Source organism: Oncorhynchus clarkii, chromosome 16 (genome assembly GCF_045791955.1).
Source record: "Oncorhynchus clarkii lewisi isolate Uvic-CL-2024 chromosome 16, UVic_Ocla_1.0, whole genome shotgun sequence".
NCBI lineage: Eukaryota > Metazoa > Chordata > Actinopteri > Salmoniformes > Salmonidae > Oncorhynchus > Oncorhynchus clarkii.
The window spans coordinates 28083674-28111227 of NC_092162.1; the positions used below are offsets into that span (position 1 = coordinate 28083674).

The following is a 27554-nucleotide window of genomic DNA, read 5'->3' on the forward strand; positions in this document are numbered from 1 at the left end:
GTAGCAGGCAAAACCCAGAGGACTAACCGTTCATAATTTTTTTTGGAGGTCTCTGTCTGTTCAGGGAATTCTCATTGGGAAACAATATTTATTAGGAACTTGTTTTCAGTTCCTACCGCTTCCACTGGATGTCACCAGTCTTTGGAATTTGGTTGAGGTTATTCCTTTGTGCAATGAAGAAGTACAGCCATCTAGGAACTGTGTAACACTGTTGAGAGTTGCGCAATACTTGAAAAGTAGCTTGGTTTGATGTCTTCCTCTATTGAACAGATAGACCCGTCTTCAATTTGATTGATTATTAACGTTTAAAAATAACTAAAGTTGTATTACAAAGGTAGTTTGAAATGTTTTGGCAAAGTTTACAGGCAACTTTTGAGATATTTTGTAGTGACGTTGCGCAATTTGGAAGCTGTTTTTTTCTGGATCAAACGCGCCAAATAAATTGACATTTTGGATATATATGGACGGAATTAATCGAACAAAAGGACCAATTGTGATGTTTATGGGACATATTGGAGTGCCAACAAAAGAAGCTCATCAAAGGTAAGGCATGTTTTATATTTTATTTCTGCGTTTTGTGTGGGGTTGAAATATGCTACCCTCTTTGTTTACTGTTGTGCTATCATCAGATAATAGCTTCTTATGCTTTCGCCGAAAAGCCTTTTTAAAATCTGACATGCTGGCTGGATTCACAACGAGTATAGCTATAATTTAGTATCTTACATGTGTGATTTAATTAGTTTGATTTTTATATCATTTTATTTGAATTTGGCGCGCTGCATTTTCCCTGGCTTTTGGCCAAGTGGGATGCAAGCGTCCCCTATACCATAAGACATTAAGAAGAATCCTAGATTGTCAGCTAATGACTTACAGAATTATCTGGAACATGCTAACATCTAACATCCTAACATTGACAAGTCTACGATACGTAACACACTAAACAAGCATGGTGTTCATAGGAGGACACCACGGAAGAAGCCACTGCTGTCCAAAAAAAACATTGCTGCACGTCTGAAGTTCGCAAAGGAGTACCTGGATCTTTCAAAGCACTTCTAGCAAAATATTATCTGGAAGGCACAGCACAACAACATCAAAACCTAATCCCAACTGTAAAGTATGGTGGAGGGAGCATCATGGTTTGGGGCTGCTATGCTGCCTCAGGGCCTGGACAGCTTGCTATCATCGACGGAAAAATACATTCCCAAGCTTATCAAGACATTTTGCAGGAGAATGTAAGGCTATCTGTCCACCAATTGAAGCTCAACAGATGTTGGGTGATGCAACAGGACAACTACGCAAAACACAGAAGTAAATCAACAACAGAATGGCTTCAATGGAAGAAAATACGCCTTCTGGAGTGGGCCAGTCAGAGTCCTGACCTAAACCCGATTTTAAATACTGTGGCAGGACCTCGAGAGCAGTTCACACCAGACATCCTAAGAATATTGCTGAACTGAAACAGTTTTGTATAAATGAATGGTCCAAAATTCCTCCAGACAATTGTGCAGGTCTGGTCTGCAGCTACAGACAACGTTTGGTTGAGTTGATTGCTGCCAAAGGAGGGTCAACAAGTTTTTAAATCCAAGGGTTCACATACTTTTTCCACCCTACACTGTGAATGTTTACACGGTGTGTTCATTAAAGACATGAAAACATATAATTGTTTGTGTGTTATTAGTTTAAGCAAACTGTCTTTTTTTTTATTTAGATGAAGATCAGATCACATTTAATAACCAATTTATGCAGAAAACCAGGTAATTCCAAAGGGTTCACATTATTTTTCTTGCCACTATACATACAGTGGGGAGAACAAGTATTTGATACACTGCTGATTTTGCAGGTTTTCCTACTTACAAAGCATGTAGAGGTCTGTCATTTTTATCATAAGTACACTTCAACTGTGAGAGACGGAATCTAAAACAAAAATCCAGAAAATCACATTGTATGATTTTAAAGTAATTAATTTGCATTTTATTGCATGACATAAGTATTTGATACATCAGAGAAGCAAAACTTAATATTTGTTACAGAAACCTTTGTTTGCAATTACAGAGATCATACGTTTCCTGTAGTTCTTGTCCAGGTTTGCACACGCTGCAGCAGGGATTTTGGCCCACTCCTCCATACAGACCTTCTCCAGATCCTTCAGGTTTCGGGGCTGTCGCTGGGCAATACGGACTTTCAGCTCCCTCCAAAGATTTTCTATTGGGTTCAGGTCTGGAGACTGGCTAGGTCACTCCAGGACCTTGAGATGCTTCTTACGGAGCCACTCCTTAGTTGCCCTGGCTATGTGTTTTGGGTCATTGTCATGCTGGAAGACCCAGCCACGACCCATCTTCAATGCTCTTACTGAGGGAAGAAGGTTGTTGGCCAAGATCTCGCGATACATGGCCCCATCCATCCTCCCCTCAATACGGTGCAGTCGTCCTGTCCCCTTTGCAGAAAGGTATCCCAAAGGAATGATGTTTCCCTCTCCATGCTTCACGGTTGGGATGGTGTTCTTGGGGTTGTACTCATCCTTCTTCTTCCTCCAAACACAGCGAGTGGAGTTTTGACCAAAAAGCTCTATTTTTGTCTCATCAGACCACATGACCTTCTCCCATTCCTCCTCTGGATCATCCAGATGGCCATTGATCGAGGGAGATTATCAGTAGTCTTGTATGTCTTCCATTTCTTAATAATTGCTCCCACAGTTGATTTCTTCAAACCAAGCTGCTTACCTATTGCAGATTCAGTCTTCCCAGCCTGGTGCAGGTCTACAATTTTGTTTCTGGTGTCCTTTGACAGCTCTTTGGTCTTGACCATAGTGGAGTTTGGAGTGTGACTGTTTGAGGTTGTGGACAGGTGTCTTTTATACTGATAACAAGTTCAAACAGGTGCCATTAATACAGGTAACGAGTGGAGAACAGAGGAGCCTCTTAAAGAAGAAGTTACAGGTCTGTGAGAGCCAGAAATCTTGCTTGTTTGTAGGTGACTAAATACTTATTTTCCACCATCATTTGCAAATAAATTCATTAAAAATCCTACAATGTGATTTTCTGGATTTTTTTTCTCATTTTGTCTGTCATAGTTGAAGTGTACCTATGATGAAAATTACAGGCCTCTCTCATCTTTTTAAGTGGGAGAACTTGCACAATTGGTTAATGACTAAATACTTTTTTTCCCCACTGTATCTTTCAACTATGCTGTTATGTTTAAAGTTCAACTTCAATCTATCTAATCGAATAGAATCAACAGATTGCGAGATTTTACTAAGAGTATTAGTAATTGACTGACCCGGTCTCTCCAGATCTCTTAAGATAGGGGGCAGCATTTTCACTTTTGGATGAATAGCGTGCACAGAGTGAACTGCCTCCTATTCTGTCCCAGATGCTAATATATGCATATTATTAGTAGTTTTGGATAGAAAACACTCTGACGTTTTTAAAACTGTTTGAATGATGTCTGTGAGTATAACAGAACTCATATGGCAGGTTAAAACCTGAGAAAAATCCAACCAGGAAGTGGGAAATCTGAGGTTTGTAGTTTTTCAAAGCTTGGCCTACTGAATACACAGTGTCTATGGAGTCAAGTTGCACTTCCTACGGCTTCCACTAGATGTCAACCATCTTTAGAAACTTGTTTGAGGATTCTACTATGAAGGAGGGGCTCATGAGACCTGTTTGAGTCAGTGGTCTGACAGAGTGCCTTGGTCTCATGACGCGCGGTCACGAGAGAGTTAGCTCTCGTTCCAGTGCTTTTCTTCAGACATAGGAATTCTCCGGTTGGAACCGTATTGATGAGTAAGTGGCCATACATCGTTTGACTTGTTTCTATGACCTGTATTGGAACTTTTCGAGTTTTGTCTGGACGAAGTGCTGCGCCTCATGAAGATGGATTACTGGGCTGAACACGCTAACAACAAGTGGCTATTTGGACATAAATGATGGACTTTATGGAACTTTATGGAACAAATCAGTCATTTATTGTCAAACTGGGATTCCTGGGAGTGCCTTCTGATGAAGATCATCAAAGGTAAGTGAATATTTATAGTGTTATTTCTAACCTCTGTTGACTCCAACATGGCGGATATTTCTTTGGCTGGATTGGGCTCTGAGCGCCGTTCTCAGATTATGCTTTTTCTGTAAAGTTTTTTAAAAATCTGACACAGCGTTTGCATTAAGGAGAAGTCTATCTTTAATTCTGTGAATAACACTTGTATCTTTTATCATTGTTTATTATGAGTATTTCTGCAAAATCACCGGATGTTTTGGAATCAAAACATTACTGCACGTAAGGCGCCAATGTAACCTGAGATTTTTGGATATAAATTATCAAACAAAACATACATGTATTGTGTAACATGATGTCTTATGAGTGTCATCTGATGAAGATTATCAAAGGTTAGTGATTAATTTTATATATATTTCTGCTTGTTGTGACTCCTATCTTTGGCTGGAGAAATGGCTGTGTTTTTTTGACTAGGCGGTGATCTAACATAATCATATGTTGTGCTTTCGCTGTGAAGCATTTTTGAAATTGGACACGATGGGTAGATTAACGAGAAGTTTATCTTTCATTTGCTGTATTGGACTTGTTCATGTGTGAAAGTTACATATTTCTATTAAAGAAAATGCTATTTTTATTCCTCTGCAAGTTTTGATCCTTTAAATTGGGCAGACAGACCAGTTTCCTACCTCTTCCCGCTGCCACCTGCCTCCTCTATTTTTGGGGTAATGCTGTAATCAATTGGTAGTACACTTGGATTAAGCAGGAAGATAACTGATAACTCCATGAAAGACATAACTCTACCATTCAAATTTACAATATAATTTAAGAACCCTTTTCAAACATTTTCCCATAAATACAGGTCATTTATCAACCAGCACATTTGAGTTCAACCCATGATATTTGCTGTAATATTTGTTATATATTTTCAGGGGGATGAAATTTTAATTGTAGCCAGCTCTGCAATGCTTGTTTGAAAAAGAGAGATACTTTATCATTTTCAATTAATCAAAAAAGAGACATGGCAATCTGCACAAAGGCAAAAATACTATTTTTAACTTCTTGCTCCTACTTGAGACGCAGACGTCTCAAGTAGGCACCTGGAAATGCAAATGCGCTACGCTAAATGCTAAATGTACTCGTTAAAACTCAAACGTTCATTAAAATACACATGCAGGGTATTGAATTAAAGCTACACTCGTTGTGAATCTAGCCAACAAGTCAGATTTTTAAAATGCTTTTCGGCGAAAGCATGAGAAGCTATTATCTGATAGCATGCAACACCCCAAAATGCCTGAAGGCGACGTAAACAAAAGAATTAGCGTAGCCGGCGCTACACAAAAACGCAGAAATAAAATATAAAACATTCATTACCTTTGATGATATTATTTGTTGGCACTTCTATATGTCCCATAAACATCACAAATTGGTCTTTTTCCCGATTAAATCCGTCCATGAATGCCCAAAATATCCATTTGTATAGCCTGTCTGCATCAGGATAAAAGCTCTCTTCCAACACGCAACGTCATGTTTAAAAATTATATAAGTTGCCTATATTCTTTGACAAAACACTTCAACCTACTTTTATAACCCAACTTTAGGTATTTGTAAACGTTAATAAGCGATCAAATTGATCACTGGGCGATCTGTATTCAATAGCAGCTACACAAGAAAACAGTGTCCATTTTTCAATCTTCCAAAATCGATTGAGGTAGGCTGGATGGAATGACGGATTTATTGGTAATGTCTCAACGGATTTTTGTCAATGAAAATGACGTTTTTGGCGACATCGTGTGGAAGCTGTAGGAATTGCATCCGTCTTCATATTAAATTTGGTTTCCTTTAAACAATCCATGAAAGGGGCGCATGGATACTTTTTTCAGATTTCAGTGACAAGTTTTTCTTGCGCTTTTCGATGAAACACACGCTCTGTTATAGTCACAGCCGTGATTTAACCAGTTTTAGAAACTTCAGAGTGTTTTCTATCCACACATACTAATCATATGCGTATACTATATTCCTGGCATGAGTAGCAGGACGCTGAAATGTTGCGCGATTTTTAACAGAATGTTCGAAAAAGGAGGGGTAGGATTCAAGTAAAACTTTTGAATAAGTGAAGCTTTTCGAGAAAGATTTAGTGCTTTTATATTTAATAATCTCAACCCACCCAATTCATATTCATTAAAATATTCATATTTTGTCTGGTTTAGCGTCCCAGATAAAGCGAAATATTTTCTGCTCATGTGATTTGAAAACCGAATCATCAGGAGTAGGCAGTGCCATAAGTAAGTGAATAAACTGAGATATGACTAAGGAGTTAATCAGGGCAATTTTTCCCATAAATAGACAGGTATTTACCTCTCCATGGTTGCAGGATCTTGTCTATTTTTACACGTTTTCTATTGAAATTCATTGTGGAGCGCTTATGTATATATTTTGTGATATGAATACCAAGTATGTCTACTTCACCGTCAGCCCATTTTAGAGGTAAACTGCAGGGTAATGTAAAAGTTGTATTTTTAAAGATCCAATACGTAATATTGTACACTTGACTTAATTAGGTTTTAGTCCAGAGAGTCCAGAAAAGTTATCTAGATCTTCAATGAGACATTGCAGGGGTCTAGCTTGCGGACTTAATATAAAACTTGAGTCATCGGCATACAAGAAAACCTTTATTTTAAAGCCTTGGATTGTTAATCCTCTAATGTGGTTATTGGATCTGATTTTAATAGCTAGCATTTCGATGGCCATAACGAATAGATATGGTGACAGCGGACACCCTTGTTTAACTCCTCTTGACAATTCAAAACTCTCTGAGAAGTACCGAAATTGAAAAATTCCACGCATTTATAAATAACATCTAGTCTGACTTTATCAAATACCTTTTCAAAATCCGTTATAAATACCAGGCCTGGCTTCATAGATGTCATTATCTATTCTATTATTTCTAGTAGATGTCGTATATTATCTCCAATGTATCATACATGTCAAAAAACAGTCTAATCAGGATGAACAATACCTGGTAAAAACCCTTTTAATTCTGAGTGCTATCATTTCGCTAGTATTTTTGCATCATAACATTGAAGTGTAAGGGGCCTCCAGTTTTTTAGATAGACTGGATGTTTATATTTTCCATTTTAATAATAGAGAAATCAGACCTTCCTGCTGATTACCCGACACACTACAATTTCTATAGGAGTAGTTAAAACAATCTAACAATGGAGCTTTTATCAAAAAAAGGCTTGATATACCTCTTCCGGTATGCCTCAAACCCTAGGGTTTTTCCAGACTGAAAGGATTTAATAGCCTCAAATGTTCTTCCTCTGTAATTTGGCCTTCACACTGATCTTTCTGTACATTTGTTAATTTCCATGTTTTTGTATTATTTGGAAAGAGTTCCTTACCATAATCTTCCTTCAGTGGGAGAGGATGAGATGGAAAAGAGAACATCTGAACATCTGTCTCTTTAGCCAGAAACTTTTGTTATTTATGAATATGGAATTGAATGACCTCTGAAGGTACTTGTAAAGGTATCCCAAACAATAAGTGGATTTGCTGTTCCTATATTATACTTTAATTATTCAGTTATAAATTATTTTGTCTTAGTTAAAAATAAGTTGTCCTCCAGTAAACTTTGATTAAATTTCCAATATCCCCGTCCACGTGGATATTCTATAAGAGTTCTGTGAAGGCCAATTAGAAGATGATCCGATCGCATTCTGTCTCCTATTGAAACTTTTTTAACCTTTGATGCAGGAGAAAGAGACAAGAAAGAGACCTGTAATTGAGTACGTGTGTGTTCATATCCACTTCATAGTGTTTAGATATTTTTAAATTTCCCATACTTTATTTTGTTCGTAACCTAAAGTTCCTGTAGAATTTAGCAAAGCCATGGTTTTATGGAGCTGTCTCTGAATAGCTATCCGTCTGTAAAGAGTTTGTCCACAATGAGAAAGGCACGCTTACCCCTCTCCCTCTATTGCCTCGTTTGTTTATTTCCCATGGAAATTGGTCATTGAGCCTGAATTTGGTCCCTTTAAGCTCCCTTCGCCTGCTTTTGATCAGCTCCTTTTGTTGGTAGTGTTCAAATCAGTCAGGGACCCTTGTTCTTGTCGCTCCAAGCACCAAGTCTTGTTTACAGTCTCTAGAGGAAATTTCAAGGCAGATTGCATGAATTCTCTGATCACGTCCTCTGGCTTATTCCCAGAAAATATTATATTTTCACGCATGCTACGACATTTTTAATGTCTAGCAGCGACTCCTTCAGCACCCTGTTTTCCGTGAGTAGACAATCCATTTTAGAATTGTGAATTTTTACCTTGGCTGTGAGTGCCTTGTTCTCTCCTTGGAGCGTGAGAATTTCACTCTGGCTAAACTCCAAACTCCCCCTCAGCCCTGCTACCTCCTCACACAACTTTTACAGTGTTGCATGGATTCCAACCAGAGCACTAGCCTCTACTTCAACGGTAAGTATGTCGTCCGTGTCTGTAGATGAATCTGTTTTTATTTTATTTTGTCGGGTTAGAGTTATTTTGTGAGGTAGTCGGATCTTTCCATGATGGAGTATGTTGTTCCTCCATAACGCAAAGCTGTTGGTACTCGTCAATTTCCCTCAGGATCTCCTTAGTATCCAGGTTGGCTCTTACTGCAACCAGTTGTTTTTCCAAAGTTTTAAACGCGGACTGGTGTCTGTAGTACAGCCACCTAGCACTGTTGTTGGCAACCAAGAGGCTGTGATTTCAAATCCAGAGTCCCAAGTGTGTTCACAGTAAATAATTTTACTGTAATACATATCCTATAAAATTACAATAACTTACTGGGTCCTGAGTTGCTACGTACATATTGGCACCCTAAATAATATTGTCACTTTTTCTAAATAATTCCCTAATTCTTCTAAAATAAGTAAAACAATACAAAATCATTTTGATCACAACTTCATTTTTGAACCAATTTTATTTCTGTAAACGTAAGGTTTTAATTTTTATTTAGATAATAAACACAAATGATATGGACAAAATTATTGGTAGTTGGCTGCACAGCCTTTGGCTAAGATAACTGCCAACAAAATCTTCTTGTCACCATCAATAAGATTGGTGCACATTTCTACTAGCAATATGGCCAACACTTCAATGTTTGATTCAGGTTTAACCCTAAACCTCACCCTAACCCTGCTGATTTCATGAAGTCTTGCTTGCACACATTCAAGGACCCACTACCAGACACAGCAAAACATAGGAAGAGTCCATTTCTGAATGAGACACAAGAAAGCCTGAGTGAACTATAAAAATAATAAACAAGCCTAAATCCATGGGGAAATGTTCTGTGGACCAATGAAACAAAATTAGAGCTCTTTGGCAATACAGATTAGCGTTGTGGTTACTGACGACCAAATGAAGCATTCAATGAAAAGTACAATCAAACAGGGGAGGATTGATAATGCTGTGGGGTTGCTTTGCTGTCTCTGGTACTGTAAGGCATCATGAAATTAACAGATTATTAGGTGTTTTGGAGTCCAATGTTCAACCTAGTGTCCAAAAACTGGATCTCCATTGAAGGTTGTGGATCTGCTCTAGAGTGGCCAGCGAAGAGTCAAAATCTGAATCGCATCCAAAACTTCTGGCGAGATCTGAAAACAGTTGGTGGAGGGCACCCTTTAAACATTGAAGAATTAGAGCAATTTGATGCTAGAAAATGGGTCAAATTGCCAGAAGAACGGTGCAGCAAGCTCATTGCTGGCTTAAAGAAGCTTGTGCTTTTAGTTATTTTGGCCAAAGGCTGTGCAACTAAGTACTAGCTCCAGGGTGCCAATAATTTTGTCCATGCCATTTGTCTTTATTTTCTGAATAAACATTTTGTGATAATAAATCATATTTATTGACCTTCTGAACCTCTCTGTGGATATTTTAGACAGGATGAACCTGTTACTGAAGCTCCTACTGTGTTGCATTAGAGTGCTGTGGAGTGGGTGTGCGTCATTGTCCATGATCATGTGTGTTTTAGCTTGTAGACTTCTATGAACATGCCATGCATTGACTCTAGACTGCATCTGATTGTAGCACTTTATTTCTTTATGATTTTACCCCCAAAAATAATGTCATTTTTTTCTATTTTTTTTAAATGGGGAACTATTTGAGAAAAGTGCAAGGGTGCCAATATATTTGGCCGCACCTGTATATACTGTATATGTCAATAAAAACACAAACAACAACAAAAACTAAAATGTGACACTCTGTTTAAGAGAGGAAGTTCCACAACTGGCAGTTACAGAAGTCTCCAGCGAAACATTTCATCTCATAGTTTTACGACATCCTGGTCATGTTTGCACTGACAGACTCCGAAGACACCGATTGCAATCCTGCCTTCTCATGTCACATTCCTCTTAAGTCCTGTTCCCCAGCCAAGTTTGTGATGGTGGTCAAAATTATCACATTTTCCTGCACCGGAGGAGAACAAGCTGTAACAGGTCCCTAATGGAGTCAAGGGTGTGAAGGGAGAGAAGAGTGAGTAAGCTTGTCAGCAATGAGAGCTTTGAAAAACTCCCCAAATGGAACCCTATTCACTAGTGCACTACCCTATTCACTGTGCATGATATAAGTAGGGAATAGGTTGCAATTTGAGACACAACCCAAGTCACATCCAATCGCTTTAATAATGAACCGTAAGGACGGAGGCTGACAAAGATAAGAACTTTAGTCACTGGAATAACACCATTATCTGCTATTATTCTCTGTGTTCATGAGGCTTTGGGGCATTAAGGATCCCAACACAGGGGCCCTTGTGAGATAATGGTTCTAATTTTGATAGAGGAAAAAATAGAGAATTGAGGCAAAATTCTTTAGGAATCCATTAATGTAATCTTGTCTGGGATTAATTTCTGGCCTCTGTAGATAGTCGTGGGAGAGCCGCCATGGAGTGTAATCAGAAAGTGTTTACTTATTCTGCAGTTTAATTAAAGGGACTGCCTGGGCTGGGAGGGCCATATATCACGGGGGAACATCTCCTACATTGACTCAGGACTATTGCGGCTGCATCTGCTGAGTGTATATCGTGTTATCTTAGGCTATTGTGTATGTGGGCTTGTGTGCGTACGTGTATTCATTATGTTTGTATATGTCCACAAACTGTATGGGGTCCTAATATCTACTTTCCAATTTCCTATTTTCCTGAAATCATGTCCTTATTTGGCCTTTGTTTTCTTTCACTGCAGTGTTGCAAATCTCATGGGTCCTCCCCTCCTGAAGGGGACAGCAGTCTGCCAGCTGGCGCACCCACAGCAGCTCCACCTATTCTCAACAGAGCACTCTCCAAAGGGAAACGCTTCAGGTACTTGTACAGTAGAAATTCTTCTCTCGTTCTTCCCTTACCTCTAGTTTAAATGGGCCGCTCCAGTTACAGAAGTGGATGCAGCCAGGTAAGACATTTAATCAACCCCAAATTGGCACAATATGTTATTGAAAAAAATAAACAGTGCTTTCATGGAATGTAAAAAAACATTTATGGTAATTGTAATTGGTAATAAACATGTTACTATGCATTTAGGCTCCGTTGCAAGGCACAAAGGCCCTTATCTGCATCAAAAGCCGTCTGAATCGGGACATTTCCATTTGATTTACAGTTCTACGAAGTTAGCGGCTAGCATGAAAATCACACTGATGGCTTCACAACAGATGGGGAATTGTAAACGTCCTCTCTCTGTCAACTGCATTTATTTTCAGCAAACTTAACATGTGTAAATATTTGTATGAACATAACAAGATTCAACAACTGAGACATAAACTGAATAAGTTCCACAGACATGTGACAGACAGAAATTGAATAATGTGTACCTGAACAAAGGGGGATTCAAAATCAAAAGTAACAGTCAGTATCTGGTGTGACCACCGCATTAAGTACTGCAGTGCATCTCCTCCTCATGGACTGCACCAGATTTGCCAGTTCTTGCTGTGAGATGTTACCCCACTCTTCCACCAAGGCACCTGCAAGTTCCCGGACACTTCTGGGGGGAATGGCCCCCATGACCCTCCGATCCAATAGGTCCCAAACGTGCTCAATGGAATTGAGATCCGGGCTCTTCGCTGGCCTTGGCAGAACACTGACATTCCTGTCTTGCAGGAAATCACGCACAGAATGAGTAGTATGGCTGGTGGCATTTTCATGCTGGAGGATCATGTCAGGATGAGCCAGCAGGAAAGGTAACACATGAGGGAGGAGGGATGTCTTCCCTGTAACGCACAGCGTTGAGATTGCCTGCAATGACAACAACCTCAGTCCGATGATGCTGTGACACACCGCCCCAGACCATGACGGACCCTCCACCTCCAAATCGATCCCGCGTCTAGAGTATAGGCCTCGGTGTAACACTCATACCTTCAACAATAAACGCGTATCCGACCATCTCGTCTAGTGACAGTGGGTTTGTGCCCATAGGCAACGACGTTGCCTGTGATTTCTGTGAGGACCTGCCTTTACAACAGGCCTACAAGCCCTCAGTCCAGCCTCTCTCAGCCTATTGCGGGCAGTCTGAGCACTGATGGAGGGATTGTGCATTCCTGGTGTAACTCGGGCAGTTTTTGTTGCCATCCTGTACCTGTCCCACAGGTGTGATGTTCGGATGTACCGATCGTGTGCGGGTGTAGTTACATGTGGTCTGCCACTGCGAGGATGATCAGCTGTCCATCCTGTCTCCCTGTAGCGCTGTCTTAGGCGTCTCACAGTACGAACATTGCAATTTATTGCCCTGCATGCCTAAGGCACTTTCACACAGATGAACACGGACCCTGGGCATCTTTCTTTTGGTGTTTTTCAGAGTCAGTAGAAAGGCCTCTATAGTGTCCTAAGTTTTCATAACTGTGACCTTAATTGCCTACCATCTGTAAGCTGTTAGTGTCTTAACGACCGTTCCACAGGTGCATGTTCATTAATTGTTTATGGATCATTGAACATGGGAAACAGTGTTTAAACCATTTACAATGAAGATCTCTGAAGTTATTTGGATTTTTATGAATTATCTTTGAAAGACAGGGTCCTAAAAAAGGGACGTTTCTATTTTTGCTGAGTTTATATTTATATATTCAAATAAGATTGCAATTGCAATAGATGTTGGTATATGAGGTGTTCATGTGCCATGCATTTCTTTATAGTTTCCTGTTTGTGATATCCAAGACGGCATAACAGTCTTTGTCTTTATCTTGTCGTGTCGTGTCCCGTGTATATATATTTTTTTCTTCGTATATATATTTCGTATATATTTAAAAATATGTTTTAACCCAATGTGGTATGGATCTGCTATTTTCTTTACATTAGGAACCCCGAAACGAAGCTAGACAGCTAAATAGCTACTAGCTAGTAGTCAGCTAGCCACTGCTAGCGGTCATCAGCTAACCTTTAGCCCGGTCAACTCCTTCCAGGCTGCACAGCGCGATTCAACCAAGAACATACCGGACTTCTTTTTCTCCAGCACATCTCTGGATTCCTACAGCAAGCTCTGAACCTTTGTACTTGGATCATCGCAGCTAACTAGCTGCTATCCGAGTGGCTACTAATGGCTAACGTCTCTGTCCCGAAGCAAGCACAAGACCAGTTAGCCTGGAGCTAGCCTATGCTAGGCCCATCTCCCAGCCAGCTGAAGAGATCCATCAACCACTCCTTGGGCTACAATACCTATTTTGCCAATTGGCCTGGACCCCTTTTACTGCTGACACGGAGCCCCGCTGATCCATCACGACTGGTCTACCGACGTATTCAGCCCAAGGGTGGTTTCAATAGGCTCCTCCATCGCGATGTCCCCTGAGTGCTCATCTGCTAGCCTGCTAGCCGCGGCCCACTAGCTGTCTAGAGCATATCAGACTGTTAGCTGAAGAATTCCATCAGCTAATTTCTTGGGCTACAATAACTATTTTGTCAATTGGCCTGGACCCTTTTACTGCCTACATGGAGCCCTGCCGATCCATCATGACTGGTCTACCGACGTAACCGCCAGAGGGGGCAACAACAGACTATTCCGTTGCGACGTCCCACTAAAGCCCTTCTGCTAGCCTGCTAACCCCGGCCCACTAGCTGTCTGAATTGGCGTGTCTCCAGCCCGCCTAGCTACTCACTGGAACCTATGATCACTCGGCTATGCATATCTTTCCCTAATGTCAATATGCCTTGTCCATCGCTGCTTTGGTTAGTGATTAGTGTTTTATTTCACTGTAGAGCCTCCAGCCCTGTCCAGTATGCCTTAGCTCGCCCTTTTGTTCCACCTCCCACACATGCGGTGACCTCACCTGGTTTAAATGGTGTCTCTAGAGACAATACCTCTCTCATCATCACTCAATGACTAGGTTTACCTCCACTGTATTCACATCCTACCATACCTTTGTCTGTACATTATGCCTTGAATCTATTCTTCCGCGCCCAGAAATCTGCTCCTTTTACTCTCTGTTCCCGAACGTACCAGACAACCAGTTCTTATAGCCTTTATCCTACTCCTTCTCTGTTCCTCTGGTGATGTAGAGGTTAATCCAGGCCTTGCAGCGCCTAGCTCCACTCCCATTCCCCAGGCACTGTCATTCCCCAGGCACTCTCATTTGTTGGCTTCTGTAACCGTACAAGCGTTGGTTTCATGCATGTTAACATTAGAAGCATCCTCCCTAAATTTGTTTATTCACTGCTTTAGCACACTCCGCCAACCCGGATGTCCTAGCCATGTCTGTATCCTGGCTTAGGAAGGCCACCAAAAATCCTGAAATTTCCATCTCTAACTATAACATTTCTGACAAGATAGAACTGCCAAAGGGGGCGGAATTGCAATCTACTGCAGAGATAGCCTACAGAGTTCTGTCATACTATCCAGGTCTGTGCCCAAACAATTTGAGCTCCTCCTTTCCAGAAACAAGCCCCCAGCTGTGCCATGGACACCGTATGTGAATTGATTGCCCCCCATCTATCTTCAGAGCTCGTACTGTTAGGTGAACTAAACTGGGACATGCTTAACACCCCGGCCGTCCTACAATCTAAGCTAGATGCCCTCAATCTCACACTAATTATCAATGAACCTACCAGGTACAACTCCAAATCCATAAAGACAGGCACCCTCATAGATCATCCTGACCAACCTGCACTCCAAATACACCTCTGCTGTCTTAGAGATCCTGGAAGGATCCTGGAAGGATATTGACCTCATTCCGTCAGTAGAGGATGCCTGGTTATTCTTTAAAAGTGCTTTCCTCACCATCTTAAATAAGCATGCCCCATTCAAAAAAATTTGAACCAGGAACAGATATAGCCCATGGTTCACTCCAGACCTGACTGCACTTGACCAGCACAAAAACATCCTGTGGCGTACTGCATTAGCATCAAATAGCCCCCGCGATATGCAACTCTTCAGGGAAGATAGGAACCAATATACACAGGCAGTTAGGAAACAAAGGCTAGCTTTTTCAAACAGAAATGTGCATCTTGTAGCAAACACTGTAAAGTCACTGTAAAGTCCATGGAGAATAAGAGCACCTACTTGCAGCTGCACTGAGTCTAGGAAACACTGTCACCACCAATAAATCCACGATAATTGAGAATTTTTCTATGGCTGGCCATGCTTTCCACCTGGCTACCCCTACCCCGGTCAACAGCCCTGCACCCCCCACAGAAACTTGCCCAAGCCTCCCCCACACCTCCTTCACCTCCTTCACCCAAATCCAGATAGCTGATGTTCTGAAAGAGCTGCAAAATCTGGACCCCTACAAATCAGCCGGGCTAGACAATCTGGACCCTCTCTTTCTAAAATGATCTGCCGCAATTGTTGCAACCCTTATTACTAGCCTGTTCAACCACTCTTTCATATCGTCTGAGATCACCAAAGATTGAAAAGCTGCCGCAGTCATCCCCCTATTCAAAGGGGGAGACACTCTAGACACAAACTGTTACAGACCTATATCTATCCTACCCTGCCTTTCTAAGGTCCTCGAAAGCCAAGTTAACAAACTTGACCATTTCTCACCATACCTTCTCCGCTATGCAGTCTGGTTTCCGAGCTGGTCATGGGTGCACCTCAGCCATGCTCAAAGTCCTAAACGATATCATGACCGCCATCAATAAAAGACTATACTATGCAGCTGTATTCATCGACCTGGCCAAGGCTTTCGACTCTGTCAATCACCACATTCTTATCGGCAAACTCAACAGCCTTGGCTTCTCAAATGACTGCCTCGCCTGGTTCACCAACTACTTCTCAGACAGAGCTCAGTGTGTCAAATCGGAGGGCCTGTGTTCTGGACCTCTGGCAGTCTCTATGGGGGTGCCACAGGATTAAATTCTCAGGCCGACTCTTTTCTCTGTATACATCAATGTTTTCGCTCTTGCTGCTGGTGATTCTCTGATCCACCTCTACGCAGACGACACCATTCTGTATACTTCTGGCCCTTCTTTGGACACTGTGTTAACTAACCTCCAGACGAGCTTCAATGCCATACAACTCTCCTTCCATGGTCTCCAACTGCTCTTAAATGCAAGTAAAACTAAATGCATGCTCTTCAACCGATCGCTGCCCGTACCTGCCCGCCCGCCAAGCATCACTACTCTGGACGGTTCTGACTTAGAATATGTAGACAACTACAAATACCTAGGTGTCTGGTTAGACTGTAAACTCTCCTTCCAGACTCACATTAAGCATCTCCAATCCAAAATTAAATCTAGTATCGGCTTCCTATTTCGCAAACAAAGCATCCCTCACTCATGCTGCCAAACATACCCTCGTAAAACTGACTATCCTACCGATCCTTGACTTTGGCAATGTCATTTACAAAATAGCCTCCAACACTCTACTCAGCAAATTGGATGCAGTGTATCACAGTGCCATCCGTTTTGTCACCAAAGCCCCATATACTACCCACCACTGTGACCTGTATGCTTTCGTTGGCTGGCCCTCGCTTCAATTTCATCACCAAACCCACTGGCTCCAGGTGTCAGCGATTGGGTGCAGAGTGAAAGCGGAGTCAGGCGCAGGACACAGGTATAGAGTAATCCAACTGAGTTTACTCAAAGAATAAAGCAAAATTCCAAAATAGGAACATACAACACAACTCTAACACAAACACAACCACTAACGACATGAACAATCACGGACAGAACAGAAATGTATGTCAGATGGTTAAATAGGGAATGTAATGAGGGAATGTAAAACAGGTGTGTGTGTAATCAGACAAAACAAAACGAAACAGAAAAATGGATCGGTAGTGACTAGAAAGCCGGTGACGTCGACCGCCTAACACCACCCGAACAAGGAGAAGGGCCGACTTCGGCGGAAGTTGTGACACCAGGTCATCTATAAGTCTTTGCTAGGTAAAGCACAGCCTTATCTCAGCTCACTGGTCACCATAGCAGCACCCACCTGTAGCACGCGCTCCAGCAGGTATATTTTACTGGTCACCCCCAAAGCGCATTCCTCCCTTACTAACTTTAAGCACCTGCTATCAGAGCAGCTTACTGCACCTGTACATAGCCCATCTGTAAATAGCCCATCCAACTACCTTATTTATTTATTTTTGCTCCTTTGCACCCCAGTATCTCTACTTGCACATTCATCATCTGCACATCTATGACTCCAGTGTTTAATTGCTAAATTGTAATTACTTCGCCACTACGGCCTATTTATTACCTCACCTCCCTACTCTTACCTCATATGCACACTGTATATAGACTTTTCTATTGTGTTATGTGTACGTTTGTTTATTCCATGTGTAACTGTGTTGTTGTTTGTGTTGCACTGCTTTGCTTTATCTTGGCCAGGTCGCAGTTGTAAATGAGAACTTGTTCCCAACTGGCCTACCTAGTTAAATAAAGGTGAAATAATGTTTTTTTTTAATTGCTGAAGAGAAACTACAGTGTGGGAACTACAGTGTGGCCATTTAAGCATCTATAACCAATGACCCAATTGTTATCCATTTGTGAACCTTTTTAATATTTTGACCAATGTTTTCTGTTTCTGTCTTACGTATACTTCAACATGGCTCGTCCCAGGAGTAGCTCCCTGTCCCTCAGTCCAGTCCAAAGACACTGGGACACTCATCACATGAGGACCCCGCCCATCTCTCGAGGACCAAGGGTTGCTAGCCCCGCATATAAGCACCTGGAGGAGGTGGAGTCTGCAGAGATGGAGGCAGAGTCTTTAAGAGGGTATGTAAGGGCGGGAATCAGAAAACCAGTCAGTATTTGGTGTATTTGTATTTATGGATCCCCATTAGCTGCTGTCAAGGCAGCTCCTCTTCTTGGGGTCCAGCAAAAATAAGGCAGTTTATACCTTTTTAAAAACATGAAAATACATTCACAGATTTCACAGCACACATCTCCTTCACATAGAGTTGATCAGGCTGTTGATTGTGGCCTGTGGAATGTTGTCCCACTCCTCTTCAATGGCTGTGTGAAGTTGTTGGGAACTGAAACACATTGTCGTGCACGTCAATTCAGAGCATCCCAAACATGCTCAATGGGTGACATGTCTGGTGAGAGTGCAGGCCATGGAAGAACTGGGACATTCTCAGCGTCCAGGAATTGTGTACAGATCCTTGCAACATGGGGCTGTGCATTATCATGCAGAAACATGAGGTGATGGTGGCGGATGAATGGCACGACAATGGGCCTCAGTATCTTGACATGGTATCTCTGTGCATTCAAATTGCCATAGATAAAATGTAATTGTGTTTGTTGTCCGTAGCTTATGCCTACCCTTACCATAACCCCACCGCCACCATGGGCACACAACGTTGACATCAGCAAAACACTCGCTGACACGGCGCCATACACATGATCTGCGTCTCTGAGGCCGGTTCTGCTCTATTCTCTAAAATGACATTGGAGGTGGCTTATGGTAGAGAAATTAACATTAAATTCTCTTGCAACAACTCTGGTGCACATTTCTGCATTCATAATGCCAATTGCACGCTCCCTATAAACTTGAGACATCTGTGGCATTGAGTTGTGTGACAAAACTGCACATTTTAGAGTAGCTTTTTATTGTGCCCAGCACAAGGTGCACCTGTGTAATGATCATGCTGTTTACTCAGCTTCTTGATATGATACACCATTCAGGTGAATGAATTATCTTGGAAAAGGAGAAATGCTCACTATCAGAAATGTAAACAAATTTGTGAACACAATTTTAGAGAAATACACTTTGTGTGTCTGTAACATTTCTGGAAAAAAAAAATTCAGCTCATGAAACATGGGACCAACATTTTGCATGTTGCGTTTATATTTTTGTTCAGTATAATATTCAAGAGTATAAATATTTTGTTTACCTTGAACTAACTTGAGCAAAATTTACTTAAATTACTTATTGCTGCAAAATGTTACTTTTTTTTTTTTTTTTTACTACCCAACTAAATTCACATAGAAATGTGAGTTATAGATTTGTCTTTCTCATTGAAATCAAGTCTAATGAATGGTAGATCTGTTCTATTGCTATTTCTAATGATTCTATGAAGTTCCGTTTTTGTATCTTTTACTTTCGGTTTTGTACACAGCTGAAAATACAATATTTGTGGTTAAGGAAAATATATTTCACAGTGGTTTAGATGGTACAATGATTCTCTACACTACTTTTGCTTGTTTTGTCAAACATACAGAAGTTAGGCGAACTATTAGAATTTTAGCAACCAGGCAATGCCGGAGTGAATATTGCATAGTGCATTTTTAACACAATTAAGGTTATGTACTTCCAAAGTATTACCTTGGTCAATTTTTTGTAACTCAAAGATGGTCTACAAAGTGCTAGATAGACAGTAAAATAGGGAAAAGTTAGAAGTGCAACCATGCTTGTATATTTTTCCCTTTATTCTGAATATCGAGAAACCTATTCCTTGCTGTAGCACTATTCCACATTTGACATCATTGCCTTTCCAAACACTGCGTCGGTGGTGAAAAATATAGTCACTCCTTTGCAGCAGATATTCAGCACATGCCAAGCCATAAGCATTAACCATGACTCTGCACTATTGGCCCTGTCTTCAGAATGCATTCAGTCTGGGATATTGACAACACAGCGTCTTAACAGTTAGCTCTGTGTGTGATTTAAATGCCCGCCGCTATTGAAAACACATTCTAATACTGCTTACTGGCAGCGATTAAAGAAAGCATCTCAGCCATTCAATTGTACCGAGAAGTCCAAAATGAGATTGAATAGAGCAGTCAACATGAGACGAAATCCCGCTGGCACTTTCTTTGCAGAGGAGTATCCAACAAATGTTCTCACAAGACGGTGGGCACCTGATGCAGCATTATGATGACATGATTAGGGAGCAACCCTAGAGAGCGGTCAGTGGTGTCAAAATAATTTATTGATTATGCTTTAGAAAGAATAAGAATAGAGGAGATACTCAACTGTACTGTACAGTACTATACTGATTGTCAATTATTGTGAGAAACCCCTTACACACACACAGGCACATGTTAAGAGGCTTCAGTGGTTAAGTGCCTTGCTCAAGGGCACAATGGCAGGAGATGGTACCTGGGATCAGAGTGATGCATCAGAAGTTGAGGCTTGACACTGTCTCCATTGTGACAATATATTATTTATTGTAAATCCAAGGTTAGAAAAAAAAATGTTTCGGTCAGAGACCTTCATGAGACAGATCTCTTTGAACACAAAACCCCCTTTTATGGGATCCGAGAGCAGCCAGCCCTCCAATGGCCAGTTCACTTCCCACTTTATTGGGAACTATTTATTCTAAAGTTCAGTGTTTCCTTTTAGAAAATCTTTGTTAAAATGTGAATTTACACATTCCTCCACACGTTACTACAGTACAATGCACCCAATTTCCAGGTAAGGAACCAATCATACTAATCATGACCAATCATGCTAATGCTGATTGAAAAACTGAGAAAGGGAGCGTAAGCTATGATACCCTGATTCAACTGCTGAAGTTAGCAAAGGAGGCACTGTAGTGAGTGTGAAGGAATGACGGCAGCGTTCAAAGCGCTAAATGACATCAAACTGTAGCCTCACCAACATTGTGCACGTCCGCTAGTGTGTTAAATTTGACATACCAAACGATACAGCTGATACACCAGCAAAAAAGGCCTATAAAAGAATCATACCATGTCCAAAGTCATACTCTAAAGTAAGCTATTCCTTTTTAACCAAGGAGTCTTTGTGCACGTCTGCTATTGTTTTGAATTCAACATACCAAAAGATACTGCTGGTTACCATTATTCTCTATTTTTTCTTAGTAAATGCTAGACAAACACCAGTCAAAAAGGCCTGTAAAACAAAGCATTGCCCAATCATATCTCCATGTCACTGACATCACTATTCTTATTTTACCAAGGAGGTTAAGTTAGCATAATTTGCTGACAGCTTGGAACTTGAGTGACGATGTGACTATGTAAGATGTCTGTCATTATAGCAATCCCAAATACATCCCAATTGACACCCCTATTCCCTACATAGTGCACTACTTTTGACCAATGCCGTATTCATGGTTGCACCTCCATAAATCGGTCGTGTAACACCATTGTTATGAGCATTCTAAAATCAAATCAACGTTTATTGGTCATATGCACAAGATACAGGGTGAAAACAGTAATGTAAAATGGTTACTTGCAAGCTCTTCTCAACAGTGCAATAAACATTTATATAAAAAATATATAAAAAGTAGTACAAAATGTAGTACAAAAAGTAGTACAAAACGAAATATACAGTTGAAGTCGGAAGTTTACATTGACTTAGGTTGGAGTCATTAAAACTCGTTTTTCAACCACAAATTTCTTGTAAACAAACTATAGTTTGGCAAGTCGGTTATTAAGACGTCTACTTTGTGCATGACACATGTAATTTTTCCTACAATTGTTTACAGACAGATTTTTTCACTGTATCACAATTCCAGTGGGTCAGAAGTTTACATACACTTAGTTGACTGTGCCTTTAAACAACTTGGAAAAATCCAGAAAATTATGTCATGGCTTTAGAAGCTCCTGATAGGCTAATTTACATAATTTGAGTCAATTGGAGGTGTACCTGTGGATGTATTTCAAGGCCTACCTTCAAACGCAGTGCCTCTTGCTTGACATCATGGAAAAATCCAAATAAATCAGCCACGATCTCAGAAAAAAATTGTACACCTCCGCAAGTCTGGTTCATCCTTGGGATCAATTTCCAAATGCCTGAAGGTACCACGTTCATCTGTACAAACAATAGTATGCAAGTATAAACACAATGGGACCACGCAGCAGTCATACCACTCAGGAAGGAGATGCATTCGGTCTCTTAGAGATGAGCGTACTTTGGTGTGAAAAGTGCAAATAAATCCCAGAACAACAGCAAAGGACCTTGTGAAGATGCTGGAGAAAACAAGTACAAAAGTATCTATATCCACAGTAAAACAAGTCCTATATCGACATAACCTGAAAGGCCGCTCAGCAAGGAAGAAGCCACTGCTCCAAAACCACCATAAAAAATCCAGACTACGGTTTGCAACTGCACATGGGGGCAAAGATTGTACTTTTTGGAGAAATGTCCTCTGGTCTGATGAAACAAAAATAGAACTTGGCCATAATGACCATCGTTATGTTTGGAGGAAAAAGGGAAGGGCTTGCAAGCCGAAGAACACCATCCCAACCGTGAAGCATGGGGGTGGCAGCATCATGTTGTGGGGGTGCTTTGCTGCAGGAGGGACTGGTGCTCTTCACAAAATAGATGGCACCATGAGGAAAGAAAATTATGTGGATATATTGAAGCAACATCTCAAGACATCAGTTAAAGCTTGGTCGCAAATGGGTCTTCCAAATGGACAATGACCCCAAGCATACTTCCAAAGTTGTGGCAAAATGGCTTAAGGACAACCAAGTCAAGGTCTTGGAGAGCCATCACAAAGCCCTGACCTCAATCCTATAGAAAATTTGTGGGCAGAACTGAAAAAGCATGTGCGAGCAGGCAGGGCTACAAACCTGACTCAGTTACACCAGCTCTGTCAGTAGGAATGGGCTAAAATTCAGCCAAATTATTGTGGGAACCTTGTGGAAGGCTACTCGAAACGTTTGACCCAAGTTAAACAATTTAAAGGCAATGCTACCAAATACTAATTGAGTGTATGTAAACTTCTGACCCACTGGGAATGTGATGAAATAAATAAAAGCTGAAATAAATCATTCTCTCTACTATTTTTCTGACATTTCACTTTCTTAAAGTAAAGTGGTGATCCTAACTGAAATAAAACAGGGAAATTTTACTAGTATTAAATGTCAGGAATTGTGAAAAACTGAGTTTAAATGTATTTGGCTAAGGTGTATGTAAACTCCTGACTTCAACTGCATATACAGTAAGAATATACAGTAGACTATGAAATGTGCTAAAGTTAGTAGTTATATTGATGAACACCTTAAATAATAATAAATTGTAGCAGTGTGTGTGTGTGTGTGTGTGTGTGTGTGTGTGTGTGTGTGTGTGTGTGTGTGTGTGTGTGTGTGTGTGTGTGTGTGTGTGTGTGTGTGTGTGTGTGTGTGTGAGTGTGTGAGTGACAGCCCCGAAAGTTGAGTGGTGCCCAGTCAATCTTAACAAGGGTTAATTATTGTTTTGGAAATAAGATTGGAAAATTAAATTAAGCAAATAATTAGTAGGAAGCAACTTAGTCATCATTACGATGATGGCAATGTTGCCATTAGCTAGCAAACTTTGTCAAAAATACCTAGCAATGCTAATGTTAGCTAGCTTAAATCCAGTGGTTTTACCTAAATCTTAGCTAGTGAGCAAATGTTAAACCAAATCTAAAGTTACTGACAACATCTCAATGATGACCAAAGGCTTTTCAGCAAATTATTTGTACTGTGCTGAAACGTGCATCCAATGAGTAGACCCTGGCCAAAAGTAGTGCACTTGAATGCAATGAATAGGGTGTCATTTGGGATGTAATCATAGCTCTCCCAGAGCACATTTTGCACTTAAAAGTCCCTGGCAGTATTCTTATTAACATGCCAACCTGATTGAGTATCACAGTGACTTGTAAGATACACACTGCTGTCAAACTCTTTATATATGACCTATTTCCATAATTAACATTCTTAAACAGTGCATCATGCAGGCAGCTCAGCATATTCTTTCAACGGCTGTGAGAAGATCTCCTCCTATAGCACTGCACAAACACATACAGTATGCAGACTAGTATGCATGCATACACACACTATGCACACGCACATTCAGTGTGCAGATTTTTCACGCATTACACACACACACAGTATGCACGTGCACATGTAGAGTATGCACATTACGCCACGTGTCCGCACACATACACACACACACACACACACAGTATGCATTCACAAACAAACAAATACACACACACAGACACATGCAGAGAGAGAGAGAGAGAACTAACTAGGATAATTTTTTTAAAGCCGCAGAGGAGGAATCTATTGCCATAGGCAATTATTGGTAACATGAGGCTTGCAAATGCTCGGGGAACGAGTGGTATAAGAGGTTTTTTTTCTTCACCGACGTGCAAAGATTGTGACTGATTTATTTGACTAGTTGAACAAATTAACTATTGATAACCCGTTTACAGATCCATCCGCAAAGCAAGGCCAATGGAAGTAGGATTGACCTATTTCTATACTTAACAGCCATACAACACTAACATCCCCACCCCCCTTGTTGCCATGGAGACACCCTCTCTCCTGGAATGAGGAATGAGCAGTAAAAGATGGAGAGAGAGTGAGAGGGAGCGAGAGAACAGAGACAGAGTTAGGGAGTGAGAAAGAGAGAGAGTGAGAGAGTAAGAGAGTGAGAGAGAGAGAGAGAGTGAGAGAGAGAGAGAGAGAGAGAGAGAGAGAGAGAGAGAGAGAGACCAGAGAGAGAGAGAGAGAGAGAGAAAACAAGAGTGGGAAAATGGGCATGAGAATCACCTGTGTTTTCGTTTTTGGCAGTAAATCCCAATAGAGCATTGCCAGTTTCATTAAACACTGTCAGAAACACATATTTACCATTCACATATGAAGAATGGATTGAAACCTAATTTGTCATTAGAGTTATTTTTAGATATTTTACAATGCCCATGCTTCCACCTATAATACAGAAGAACGGGGAAAGTAATTAAAAATGTAAACTCAGTTATGGTACAAACGGTCTCTGAAGTCAGACATTAAAAGACAATCTTTTTTGATTCTTGTTTACTTGTTTCAGTCCAAAAACATCCCCAACACTTAAGCATAGAGATGGGGCTGGGGAAATGTAACCACTCTCAAAATCATAGCTGGAGCAATGGATACAAGGACCGACAGTCCACGAGAATGACATGATAATTCAAAACTAGGATTCAAATTACAACATAAACATAATCGAGTAATTTAACTTTAACTTTAACTTCGGTTTCGGAAGATTAAGACAATTGTACTAAGCTCCCAAAACATTTATAAGTTATATTCTTCGAGAATAATATTGCAGGAAATACCCCAGATTGTGCCTTTAAAGCCAGATAGCCCGATGGCATTATTTTACATTTTACTGTCAAATAGCATCTTTAACTCTGCAACACTTTTGGTTCTTCAGGCAACGTTCCTTGATTCATATGCACTCACCAACCTAATGCTAGGCCTAATTTCAACATTTTTGCTATCTGGACATTCAGGTATTCTTTCAGAAAGGTTTTCATATAGCCACTCAAACCCGGGTCAGGCATACCCCAGCTTTGATGCTAAAGCCTTACATCTCTGATAAGGTTGTCACAAGATAAATAATTTTCACTTAAACATTTAAGCAGCCAGAGTAGACTGTAGATTATAAATAACTACAAAAGATTAGGAATTCCCAGATTTAAAAAAAAAGATTTAACCAGTGTAGACAGATGTTTTTTAGGCTTTAATTGTATGGTAAGGATTTATCTCTCTCTTGAAAATTAGAAATCATGCAATAAAGGTCTGGGAACAAAAGGTCATAATCTCCACCCATTTTTTTTCTGTTCTCTGCATCCCTGCAGGTTTGACACTGGAAGGGGTGGAGGTGACGATCGCCAGCACAGCGGGTTCCCGAATATGCAAACCATGTCTCGTTCCACAGAGAAGAAGGGATGGAGGGATGTTCCCTGCACCCGTCTTGACAGAGGAATAACACCCGCTCCTCCCTCTCTCCGCACGCACTCCGTCCCCATCATCCCCTCTCTCCAGGAACACGACCACGAGAGGGGTCACGTGGACGGGAGCAGGGAGTTGGTGTCGCATGGAGGTCTTGCCGGGCCAGGTTACATGGCGCAGGCACCTGCCGGTAGCAGCAGCCACACCCCCCCTAACTCCTCCACCTCTGTGTGTGTACTAGAATTAGAGGACAGACCCAGTCATATGCGTCCCTACAACATCAAGACTGCACTGGTGTCAGAGACAAGCCCTATTCACACGCACCAGGGCTCCTCTGAAACTCTAGTAGGGCCAGGGGACCTGTTCCAACACTCTAGCCTTGTGGCCTCTGGGACAGCAGAATCCGGATCAGGTGTTGCCGGGTTGAACAGCACAAACACTTTTATTGCTGTGACCGTGCTGGAGTCCAAGAAAAAGAGCATGCGGTATACACCCAGACTGCTCTACAGCTTTCCCAAGAGCAGGGGTCCTCAGGCAGGTGTCCAAAGAGAGGCCCAGGGGCTTGGTAAACAAAACATTGCCCTGGTGAATGGAGGGGCAAACAGCTTCCTGTCAACAGTGGTGGGAAAAGGTGCTGGAATTTCTTGTGCCAAACTTTCTGCCAGCTGATTGGATAATTTCTCGCCAACTTGCAAGGAGAGACTCCGCCCACCTGCATCGATGACACGGGAGGGGATAGGACCACCTGCTTAACTAATTGGCCCCTAGTTTCTGTAAAAGAGCCACAGCAGCCTGGACTGCAGAGAGGAATTTATTTATACATTTAAGACACTGAAAACACACACACATGTATGTGAATAATGTGAAACAATGCAGACAGACATAAAGACCAGTGGGAGCTTGATATAAATGTGTATTTGAAAAAAATATAAATGATTTTTATGCACTATTTAAACAAAGCTTCTACTTAGAAATCAAAATAGTGTGTCATATCTATGTTGTTTCTCTATTGTAAAGAAATCAAATTATACATGTCATATGTCCTATAAACATATATTTGACATGACGACGTGACAAAATAAAGACTACAGTGTTAAAGGGTGTGTGGTTGATTGAATTTCTGAAACATATTTCAGATTAATCTTTGTTGTCTGTGTCTCTCAAGTCGGTGTGGGTATAGCCTAGTAAATTGTATAGCAAAATAAGTTTATCCTACATGACACATTATGTCAACAGGTGCTGCCTATGGGATTATTCACTGTGCTGAATGAGGTCTCTCTACAACATCTTCTTCCATCGAAAGATGAATCAAGTCACACCCAGAGCATCTCATGCCAGACCACGGCGGTGTTCCTCCCTGGTAAAAGCAAGGTCCTTCATTTAATAAAGAGCGTCAGACGGATTGAATCATTTACTTGTTTATCTCTTCCCCAAAACAGCCTCCTTAATTAAAGTGCCGGTCTCATTATTTTTGCATCAGCTGTTTAGAAAAACTGTAGCGAGGAGAGCAGAAAAGTTTTTAAATAGCCAAT

The 27554-nt window shown here is 41.0% G+C and overlaps 1 protein-coding gene across 1 annotated transcript in view; it reads left to right on the forward strand.

Annotated features, from left to right (window-relative positions):
• The window catches only part of LOC139368292 (neuregulin 3b), a 412189-nt gene extending 385074 nt beyond the window's left edge, over nt 1–27115 (forward strand). Inside the window, exons 7-9 of the mRNA XM_071107039.1 lie at nt 11195–11310; nt 17986–18141; nt 25929–27115. Coding sequence (XP_070963140.1) covers nt 11195–11310; nt 17986–18141; nt 25929–26691 — 1035 coding nt within the window. The 3' untranslated portion in view covers nt 26692–27115. The remainder of the gene's footprint in view (nt 1–11194; nt 11311–17985; nt 18142–25928) is intronic.
• Nucleotides 27116–27554: the final 439 nt, after the last annotated feature.